Source organism: Actinia tenebrosa, unplaced genomic scaffold (genome assembly GCF_029948245.1).
Source record: "Actinia tenebrosa isolate PJP-AT-01 unplaced genomic scaffold, QUT_ActTen_1.0 PGA_scaffold3__52_contigs__length_22856419, whole genome shotgun sequence".
Taxonomy (NCBI): domain Eukaryota; kingdom Metazoa; phylum Cnidaria; class Anthozoa; order Actiniaria; family Actiniidae; genus Actinia; species Actinia tenebrosa.
The window spans coordinates 3,529,134-3,540,688 of record NW_028292580.1 but is presented as its reverse complement, the minus strand read 5'-3'; the positions used below and the strand labels follow the sequence as shown (position 1 = coordinate 3,540,688).

At 40.4% G+C, this 11,555-nt stretch overlaps 2 protein-coding genes and 1 pseudogene across 3 annotated transcripts; 2 read left to right on the top strand and 1 right to left on the bottom strand.

Annotated features, from left to right (window-relative positions):
* Positions 1 to 28: 28 nt before the first annotated feature.
* Positions 29 to 819, bottom strand: LOC148907782 (uncharacterized). Its single transcript, XM_089035438.1, has one exon. The coding sequence runs from the start codon at positions 817 to 819 to the stop codon at positions 88 to 90; it is 732 nt and encodes a 243-aa protein (XP_088891564.1). The 3' UTR covers positions 29 to 87.
* A 1,181-nt stretch (positions 820 to 2,000) lies between these two features.
* LOC148907781 (uncharacterized protein F54H12.2-like) lies at positions 2,001 to 2,669 on the top strand. The gene has a single exon (XM_089035743.1). The coding sequence runs from the start codon at positions 2,001 to 2,003 to the stop codon at positions 2,667 to 2,669; it is 669 nt and encodes a 222-aa protein (XP_088891869.1).
* A 720-nt stretch (positions 2,670 to 3,389) lies between these two features.
* On the top strand, positions 3,390 to 11,272 carry LOC148907780 (uncharacterized; annotated as a pseudogene). The gene is made up of 9 exons (XR_016120747.1): positions 3,390 to 7,991; positions 8,282 to 8,625; positions 8,813 to 8,916; positions 9,331 to 9,446; positions 9,522 to 9,595; positions 9,698 to 9,975; positions 10,190 to 10,341; positions 10,466 to 10,550; positions 10,970 to 11,272. The product of XR_016120747.1 is annotated as an uncharacterized LOC148907780 (transcript).
* Positions 11,273 to 11,555: the final 283 nt, after the last annotated feature.

The window sequence follows — 11,555 nt, the reverse complement described above, 5'->3', positions numbered from 1 at the left end:
ATGGATCTAAAAAATTTTTCCACAAATCTGCTTTTTGTGCCTTAAAGTTTTACTCCAGATCAGAAAAAAATAGGGTGTAGGTGCACTTTAATGTTGTTGCTGCTTTTCTGGCTCGAGGAGTGGTGGGAGGAAATTGGTTAAATAACTACAGACTGTAAAAATCTGGTCCGCAACATGAGCCAGACTTAGAGGGAGAACACCATCAAGTATGTGGTAATTCTTGATTCTTCCTATTGCTCGCTCAACATGGATGCGAACTGAAGCAATCCTGGCTGTATCTTCAACTTCTTTTGCTGTCAGTTGATCTCTTGTGCCCTTGAATGGAGGCAAATTCAGGTCAACTCTAGGAGGAAGGATATCCTTTATATCAAACCCTCTGTCTGCCATGATATTGTCTCCATAATCAAGTAGTTCAAGTATGCCAGATTCTTTAGTAATAGCTTTATCAGATACTCTTCCTCCCCAGAGCTTGGACACAAAAGTAACTTGGCCAGTTGGTGATATTGCAACAAGTACTTTGAAAGTGTTATGGTGTTTGTAATTTGACCAAGACTGTGATTGAGCTTTAAGTGATGATGGGACTTGAACAAACACTTCTGTACAATCGATGATGACTCTTGTATTGGGGTAGTGTGCAAACTGGATGGGTAGATTTTCCAAAACCTCAGATTGTGTGGGGAAAGGAAATAGCAGTTTTAGTTCTAAATATAAGAAATTAATCCAAGTCGTGAAAATCTTAGAAAAGTGTCCTGGTGTTATATCAAATCTATCTGCCAAATCTTTAACAAATAGTCCAACCCTTAGACGTACTAATACCATCCAGAATTCTTGCAGCCCTGAATGGCGTCGTTTAGGGCCGGGCTTCTTTCCTTTCTCTTGGTATGCTTTAGTGTCAGGAGCAAGCTGTCCATTCCAGTACTGTAGCTTTCCAACTTTTGGTTCGAGGTACTCATACACCGCCACCAAAGCATTGTAATTAGGGAACCCCGTATAAAATAGAATGGCACTGTCATCATCCTTGAATTTTTCAATGCTGAATTTCTTTCTTTCATACTCCTCCAGCTGTTTTTTCAGAACACCTACTTGAGACTGAAGATCATGAATGATAGCAGTTTGTTTTTCCAATTTGTCTTCTACTTTTTTGATATAGTCCTCCTGCTCACCAAATGTATCTCTTTTGCTGGCAAAGGAGAAAGAGTAACTGTGCTCTTGAGTGGAGTTAGTCTCAGGTGAATCACTTTCAATTTCTGTTTGAACTGCTTTTTTTTGATAACGAGGTTTGATTGGTCCGACTACAGTGGGTTCGACAACATGCATGTTAGAGTTTTCACTACTAACAGTTACGACATTCGCAGCATCTTCTATTTCCATTTCATCCAAGTTTACATCAGTCTTTGTAGACACCGACAGTGATTCAGTCGTGACGGATGGTTCGGGATTGTTTGTTTGCCTTACTAAAACACGTCGCTGAGGCTTGACTTCACTCGATTTCCAAGGGAAAATCGAAGGTTCTGCTCCTTCTCTCAAACGGCTTCGTGTACCTCCGGGAGGCCTGTAAATGTCTTCCTTTCGGAAATGTTCTTCGCAAATTAAAGTCAGATTATTGACTGAAAAACCATCTCTTCCGTGCTGCCTTTTAATCAGGTTGCACCAACGATCTCTTTGCGGATTTTTTTGTGGAAACTTGAACAAACTCAGCCCCGACGTTCCGCCATCTTTGGAATATTGAGCATTCGAACAGCCATAACATGCACATTCTCTGCCAAAACCCGACATTTTTCGCTTCTTTTTGTGTTCCATTGCCTTCTTCTACTGATCAATCCAGATAAAGAAGGTCTTTGTGTATTATTTTGACGATAAAATCGATCGACGATCGTTTTTAAGAGATAGACTTCAAGTTTTCGCACTGTTATTTTGTATTGCTATAAGCATTACGCTGTATTAGCCTCGTTTCGACGTCAATTGACTGCGCCTGTAAGCATTGCTCAGCGGTCTTCAAAATGGACGTCGAGAATTCGAAAAGGGAGTATTCCCCCAGACTATGGATTCGTCACATGGTGGCAAACTCCGACCTGCACATTCAAATTGAAGGGGAAATGTTAACCAAACAGAACGTGGCCACTTACCCTCACATGTCCTGGTGCGTCGTGACTGAAACCATTCCCAATGGACGTTTTTACCATCGCATGAGCAATCCATTTAATGGTTATCGACCTAACTACATGGCTCTAGGCTTTCTTCGTGGTGATGCTTACAATGGCAGTTACACACGAAACCCCTTCAACTTCACAGACATGCACCAATCTTTTGTCAAGGTAACTGTGGATGGACAAGAAACCCCCTACCAAAGAATTGATCTTCGTTCTGATCTAAAGGACGAAGGTTACAATACATGGATGCAGTTTTCAGGACAAGGTGTAGAATCAGACGACATTGGTCTTAACCGACAAGATTATAAAGATGGTAATTACTTGCTGCTGTTTAATCTCAACCCTGATGGTGAACAAAATTTTGGCTATAACTACTCCAGAGTAACAGGTAACATCAACATTGACGTGGACTTCGACCCGGCTACAGCGGACAGTACTACTATGCTCTTGGCTGGATACTTTGAACAAGAAGCTTGGATTGATGGTAATAAAAACGTTGCTCTCAAGTACAATTACTAAGAAAAAATGAATCGCCAAGGTCAACTTACTACTCACTCCATTGACGTGGTCGCCCAGTACCCTCCCAATTACCACAATCATCCCACCTACACCTACGTGGGAACTCAAGCCTCTGATCAAGCCTTAAAGCTTCTCACCAAGTACCAGTCCCACCTCGACAGCAAACCTGAAGAACCCTGGGGAATGATTTTTAACACTGATCCCATATCCAAACCTGGGCAACATTGGATAGCGTTGTTTGCCAATTACGGGCGTGTGGAAATTATGGACTCGTACGGATCTGACAATTTGGCAAACTACACAGAACCCCACGTAATTAAAATCATCGACATGGTGGATGTTGTGAAAATGCCTCGCCTTCAATCGTTTGACACCTTTGTGTGTGGACACTATTGCCTTTCCTATTTGTATATCCGAACCCGTGGCGGTTCCTTTTCCAAATTTGTAAAACCTTTCCTTGATCACCCCACCCGAAAAAACGACAAAACCGTTTGTCGCTTTCTATGTAAGGTTATGGTACCCAGGCCTTTGCGCCGTAAGTTTAAGGACAAGGTAGGACGTATAGGTCAAGCCTGTCAGTCCAATTGTAGTAAAGAAATAGTACAATAAATAAACAATGTTTTTAACTACATAAACATGCTTTATTGTCGTTGTTCTTACTTTAATGTTTTACAGCTTCAATCATCTGACTACTTATTTCTGTCTGTCCTAACGACTTCAAAAAATCACGGATGTCATCATCTACTTGTACTTCTACTTGCTTGGGTGGTGGGGGTGTGTCTGCAAGGCGGTCCACCGGCACCTTAGCCTTTCGCTTGCGACTCCTCTTTTTTTCTTTCTTCAGTTCCTCAGAGCTTTCCTTTACTTCATTTCTAGCACCTTCCACTTGTTTCATGACTTCTATGGCAGCGTCACATACTCCTCCTTGTTTTTCATCGATTACCTCTTCCAGCACAATGTCTTCAGGTCTACGTCCTTGACGTGTGGTGGTTGTCATGGCTGAAATCAAGCTCCCCACCTTCTCTCTTACGTCTTTTATGATGCATGTGTTTTCCTTGGAGATTTCCTTAGTAACACTTTCTCGTTCCACGGAAGCCACCAGGTCCATAATCACATCTCTGTGTTTAAGCACCTCACAATCTAGCATGTGTCTTAACGATCCCATCAGTTCCAAAATTACGCGCGCCATCTTTGTTTTTTTCTGTTCTTCTTCTTGTTAACCACACAAATCACAAGCTCCTGCAGCAGCGCGTCGATGCTCGTTGTTCACCGTTTGCTTCGAAAGAAGCGCTCCTGCCACTGCGTATTCTAAATTTGTAGGCCCCTCCCCTCTCACGTGTTTATGTGAACGCCAATCCGCTATCAGCATTAAAATGACGTAAGCAAAACTTAACGCCATTCTGGAAAATTGTTAGGGTAGTGACGCCTGCCCATGTACGGATACGATGCTACAATGCCTCCTTCTTGTACACGTCTTCTCCTTTTACGTCTACGACGTCCACCACCTTGACCTCCCAGTACCATATTCGTTACGTAAGGGGCCGCCGCATTTAATTGATTCTTCAACAACCCGCGCAATTTGGTATTCTTAACTTTCTTGTCTATTAATTTTCCCACATTTTTGGAAATTTTCCCGCCTACATAATTAACCATCTTTTTTTTCATGGCGCCTTTAAAACCGCCAACCTTCTTCTTTAACTTGCTAATGACCATTGTGAATACGAACTAACGTCTACGTTTTTTTGTCTATCCTTTTATAACAAACTTGGGCGGACACAGTCAGAGGATAGATTGGCCCACGAGCCATCCACTTCATCTGTACCCTCCATGTCGATCAAAGTTATCTCCTCTCGCAACTGATCTTGTTCTCTTTTGTCCACGCTGGCTTGCTGCATCAAAGTAGAAAATTCTACCAGGTATGTCTTGAAGGAAGACATACGTCTAAAGGTATCTTTGTAGTGTTGAAACAGCATGAATCTTTCTGAATGATTAAAGCATTCCAACCGTCCTTGCACCTTGTTGATAAACTGATCTTCCATCAAACTCAAGTGCCATACCAAATCATCCAACTGCGTCAAACATATGTCCTGTTCCTTCACCTTGTCTTCGCATCTTTTACCATCCCATATGAACACATCCTCAGCATCCACAAACACAAACTTTCCACTCTCGTCTCTCCCTTTGTTGCTCGACTGATTGTCCTTAGTTGATCCCATCTCGAAAGGTATAAAGCCAACCTAATTCCAACACTCACCTTCATACTTTTTCGCAACCAATCCAATCATGCCACGTAAACAAGTAGGCGGGACTACCCGTCAACGTCAAGCCATAAAACGCTACGGTACGCAATCAGGCGGCAGACGCACGCGCTATTCCATTAAACGTTACGGTGCACAAAGAGGAGGTGGCATTCCCTCCACCAAGAGCGTCAAGAAACAACTCAAAACGTTGCAAAACCTAGGCGTACGTAAACTCCAAAAACTGGAAAAAACAACTTGGTGGCAGTAGAAATCAAAAAGGCGGGCTATTCCCTCTACTGGCTTTAATTCCTGCTGCCATAGCTGCTGCAAAAGCTGCATCCCTAGGCGCCGTTGGAGCTGCTGCCGGGTATGGAGTCAAAAAAGGATTGGAACAAATGTAATGGAACCCTATCATTACCAGGATGGATATCATCACAACCTTGCCGTAACCATAGAAGCCCGTCTTAATTATTACCGCCTTCAACCTAGAGAAGTGCTCAGGACCGATTCATATTTTTTCAAGCTACCCCAATTTCCGTACCTCCTACACTTCGTAACCAGCTTGGACATTCTTCACGCTTCTGGCACTACGGATCCCGTATGCAAGTGTCACAAGTGGTTGTGTGATTACATTCACAGTGATCCTGAGGTCAAAGATCAAATTGATTACATGAGGCATTTTTACAAGGAGGCCATTCGTCTCATGCTCAAAAACCCAGGGTATGTCGACAACCTAACATCCCTTCTCATCAGACACTTTGGTAGCCAGCGTGGATTCCTTTGGTTCCCCACCAACGTACCTATCTTTGAAATGCTTGTTGAAAAACATGGGTTAGATGGTACTCTTCACTTACTCATTCATCACCCCGACAGAAGACCCCCGACAAAAAGCGAAATGGAAGAAGACTACGATTAAAAAAAACTATAAAAAGCACACTTAGCAATAAGTAACACTAAGTATATATCATGCCTCGCTGTAGCCGTCACCGCTGTCGCCGCCGCCAACGTGGTGGAGGTCCTTTGAAAGACCAGTTAACTGCTTGGGGAAAACAAGAACTCAAACGTGCAACACCACACGCCGTCAAGTGGGGAAAACAGGAACTCAAACGTGTCGCCCCCAATGCCCTCACGTTTGCTAAAAACAAAGTCTTGCCAGGCTTGGTAGGACGTGGCGCTAAACGATTGGCTCCTACATCAGAAGCTTAGCCCAGGAAAAAAAATCTCAGCGTGTGTTTGTTTTAGGCGTTAACTGGATTAGCTATAGTAAACTCTAAGGTGTTAACGTGTGTCAGTACCATTTGTCAACGAACAAATTATGATATACCGGCCTAGCAAGGTCAGATTACTTTCCTTTTCATAACTGCAGTTAAACAGCCAAGAAACAAATGACGGCTTTGTTTCGCATCAAAAAAATCTTGAGTAAATTTCTTGAGCATGTTTCGAGGCAGGGAACGGAAAAGCTCCGTAGCGAAGCGTAAAACAAAGCAGTATTCGAAGCGCATATTTTGCATTTTTTAGTTGCAACGCGAGATCATGCCAGAGCCAAAAGATTACGTATTACGATTAAATTATAAGCTAAATTTCTAGGAAGCACAACAAATATAATCTTTCTTTGGGTTTGGAAGTTTACTGCGAAACAAAACTTGAACAATAAACGGCTATCTATGCATGAACAAAGCAACCTACAGCTCGCAGTACAACTTCAACCATCTACCCTTCCTCACTTCATGCAAATCGATAAGTAACATTCACAATGAATACAGACAGATTGTAATAGTTCCCAAACTTGAAATGAAAAGTGTTCGTTTTTCCCCCCAGTTTTTGGACAGCTTTGCCGAGACACACAATACTTAAGTTGAACAGTTGAACCAGGGGGAGGGACAGGGGCAGAATATTGCATCATATTCAATTGTACTCGGTCCTTAATCGGTCACAGTGGAGGTCCCTGGCGATTTTTCTACTTCGTACGGACATCTTGTACAAGTTACTTTTTAATAGTTCACACTTTCAGTTTTAGCGGGAGGTTCGAAGATATAAACAATGATTTGGAGAGTTAATTCATTCGCCGATCAGCATTCCACGCTCATTGAGCTAATATGGCCAATATGGCCTCGCTTAGTAGTTCGATATGTGGCGTCACAAGCGAATCCCTCGACCCACAAAAGAATTGGTACGTCCTAACGAAGGAAATCTGCAATCGCAACCTCCCAATGAAGTAGTCAGCATTTCGGCGGGAAAGCTGAAAGCCACAAACAATCAACTGCCGTTCAAGAACAGATTTGGTCTGTGTTCAGGACTGCTGAGACAGCGAGACCTCTCAAGTATCGACTTGCTTCATTCGAGCCAGTTCAATTCTGTGATAACTGCAGTGAATGGAATCAGTTTATCAGAGGAATTATTGGCGCCAAAAAATGGCGCCAATGCCTCACACAGTTCTTCAATCTCAAGTAACAGTCCATCTACTAGCCCTTCAATGTCCACAATTTCACCAATCAGACCTTCTTCGGACTTTCAAATTAGTTTTTCAAGTAGTGATTCTTCTCCTTCAAGCCAAAATATCTTCAACCCACTGTCATGTTCTACACCTACACGCATATCCACCTCTGCACCATCTATCAATCCATCATCAGAAAGTTCTTTTGCACAAAGTGACGCAAGTGAATCTACAGAAAGCATAAAAGCAGATCTGACAATAGGTTCCACTACGAAAAAGCGCAGGATTAGGAAGCAGTGTCGGTGAGTGATGGCTGATATTTCTGATGTCAGCCTCAAGTACCATGAAACATTATCATCTGTTCTTGGTAACAGTTTTATTTTTTGTTGTGATGATGATAAGAAGCCTGAGAACGAGAAGGATAAGTATTTTGTAAGTAGCACCATATCAGAGGTTGTGGATATGATAATGGATGCAGTTGGGGAAAAGAAAGGCCTGAGAGAATTATTCCTGCCAGAAACCTATGACCGTCTGTTAAAGAGTATGCGAGTTCCGGATTGGGTGCTTTTGTACTTTAAATTGCAGACAAAGCTACCTGATGATGCATGGCAAACTTTATTAAATCTAACACACCTTGGAAGAAGTGGCGCAAGTACATTATGATTTTACGTTTTGTTTTTCAATAAGGTTAAAAACTCATTTTAATACCACAAAATGCATCAGGCCCCCTTTCCTGTAAATAAACACCAGTTCCTTAGTCTCCCTCACAGCTTCTACTTGTGCCGTCATACAAAATTTCCCCCCCAAAGTAGCAGCTGCAAGGGTATTTTATTTTAAATGGAATCACTCAGAAGTTGCTTGTATGCTGAACTTGTATTTTATTTGTACTGAAATGTAAAGAATAATTAATTGAAGTTATGATCATATCTGCTTTATAGAATTCATTGGACAATGCTGTTCTCTTGACAAAAAATCAGATTAAGGCCATAAAAAAGATGATTTTCAACATCATAAAATCGACATTGAAAATAACAGAATTAGAAACAGACTTTCCATCATGTGGTGTCGACCTAAATTCTGTTTTGATTTGGGCTATAAGAGAGCAGCGATTGTATGGAGCTGACACCCCACATATGGAGTTCAATATCAAGATAGATGGACGACCCCTTGGAGGCAAAGATCAAATAGCTGTAGGGATTGTGCCCATTGACTTTGCAAAGAAAAGTCCAGAGAGTGCACTTTCGGTCTATCCAGTTGCAATTGCTAATTGCAAAGAAGAAAGGTGAATGAATGAAAAGCAAATTTAAAATAAACAGTAAAAACTGATAGAAGCATAAATTTTGCTCTCACAGGGCTTATTGAGAATGAGATTAAGCCTGCATCACTGTATATTTTGTCAGGAAGTTAACTTAGCCTTTGGCAACTATAAACTGGGGTATTGGGTATTAACATATTTTTTCTTGAGACAGGAGCAACATGAAGCAGTTAATAGGAATGCTGAACAAGCAAAAGAACTGGCTTAAACAACATGGACTATGTGTGGATGGGAAATCATACAATTTCAAGTTTACAGGTTCTTGTCTAAGTTATAGATAATAGCATTGTACACAGGTATTGGAATGTGTACAGCTCCTTACTGCTGTTTTCCATTTTTTTGCAACTCAGACATTCCAATGTCTAGTTGTGAAATGGGTTTTTCGCTGCTACCAATCAAAATGTATTAGTCGGTGTCTCCTATGTTTGTGATTAGCAGCAGCTAAAAGATCCATTCCACAACTATCCATTCGAATGTCTGAGTTCGCAGAAAATGGAAAACCACAGTAATATATCTACAGTTTGATTATCAATTGCAATAGATAAGCAAAAAATTTGAAGTGTAAATTTCCAGATGCCTCTTTATATATGCATAGATAAATATTGCTAATGGTGGTTGGAATTTGCTAATCATTTATAACTCATTTTTTGTGCATGTATGGATGTTTTTCAGTTACCCTTGATTATAAAGCTTTACTGCTGTTGATTCATAAAAAGGACGATGAATCGTTCACTCTAGGAGGCAAAGGATATGGTGTGGAATTTTGTGTCTTTTGTGATGCTGTCAGGGTAATGTCCAATAGCAGTGCAACATTTATGCACATAATGCTTTATGTTGATATACAATATTTTAAAATCTGTTAGGCCTGTACACATCATGGCGAAATTCCAAATCATGCTTGTGTTGATTGTTTAAGATCAAAAGCCAATATTGCAAGGTTGAGTATATTTGAATGATACCTTATTTCGTCTTCTCGCATGTTATGCACATTTGAAACAATACAATTTATTTGGCCTTGACATGGGTCTTTTTTTTTAAGGCCCACAGGTGTTCGTGACGATCTAACGTTCCTCTTGGAGGAGGATTTGTCAAACATCAACCTCTGCTCCCTGCACTGTGAGATGAGGAACATGGAGCAGCTTTTAGGTTCCTTGGGACTATTTTCACACCGTGTTGGTACTCTTGACCAGTTAAATAACATCCTTTCTCAATATGGGCCTGAGAACACCCGTGGAAGAACGCGAATTCAAGTAAAGGAGAAACCAGGTCAACAGACTGCAGTGGGAAGGCATAATATAAAGGTTGCTTCATTTTCAGGTGCAAATGAGTTATAATGCATTGATTAATTCCCACAATTTAATGCAAAATGTCAAAACTATTGTGTTCAAATTTAATTTGAACATATGGACGGTTTTTGAAATAGGTGTATACATTTATTTTGACACAACTTAACAGAAATTGATATTACAATTGAAGATAAATGCTTGAATAGCCAACAAATAATGTTGTTTTTTCTTACTTAACACTGTAGGATGTACAGAGAGGCAATTACTGGATAATGCTGAGAACATAGTAACAGAATCTCTACCCACTGAGAAGGTTGCAGGTTATTTTTCTGAATGCAGGGATGTCTCCAAGTCTATAGTACTAAATTACATCACATTCACAGAAGAAAGAAAGCAGGTGAGGCATAACATTATTAAATTGATATTATGTATCCAAAAATGAAATATGATGCCAGTGTCAATAAACTATATCAATATTTCTAATTCTTCAATTTAATGCATATATGTTTGTATTTGACTAGGACATTCAGAAGATTCTGAGCAGTGAAGCTTTTCAGCGTGACTTTGGAAAAGTTCAAAAAGAGGTTCACCTTGAAGAGACTCCAGGTATTTACAATTTCACAAAGGAACTGTTTGCCTGTAAAGAAACATGTCGTTAGCTATATTGATAGCAGCAAGCATCAGAATTATCCATCACCTGTGATGTTTTTCTTTTCTATTAGGATGCATTATTTTCAATCATTCGCCCCACTATTTACTCACTCCCTCATGCCTTCAAATTACGTCTATCAATACACATCTGTTTATTCCTTCATATTATATCATTGTTCATTCGGTAGAGCAGGGCTCGAAATAACAGCAGGTCAAGACTGGCCATACTTTTGAGAAAAATTGGTAATCACCATCCAAAAATGTATTTGAAAGATCATCTTGACCTGCGTATGTCTAGCCGTTATTTGGAGCCCTGATATTTGCATTGGTTGTTCCTTTTTGAGTGTATTTTGAGTTTATTATGGTTTCTGCAGCATTTACAAAGTTCCTTCAAGATAGTTTGCAACATTGGGCAAAAGAACAGGAAGAAGTAGAAGCCACTTTTGTTGAGTTGTCGTCACAAGCAAAGGGGAAAAAAAGTAGCGGAGAGCCAAAGAAAAAGAAAAAGAGGGCAAATCAGGAGGATGAGGACAAGATCTTTGCAGCCTATGCAGCCAAACTACAAATTAAGTTATTTCTTAAGGTGCTAAATAATTTGTGATTTTCTGATTAATTTTTTGTTTCATGTGAACCTTAAATTGCACTGGAAATACAACATTTTTCTAGTTATTCTAAAATGTTCTCTCCTTTATTTGTGTATATTAAATTTTGCTCCTCTGACAATTTGCTTGTAAATTATATCTACATTTATATTTTTATTAATGCATATAATATATAATGAGTAGTATAGGGAATGGGGGTTCCAGCGCAATCTCAACACGGGGTAAGACCCGCGTCAAAAATCCACCTACGGAAACAACCCACTCCAAGTGTGGTTGGGGGCAACAGCGCAAATATGTTAATCTATATATGGAGTGCGAAGAATGTAAGAGAACTTTTAAGAAAGAAGCGGATTTGAAA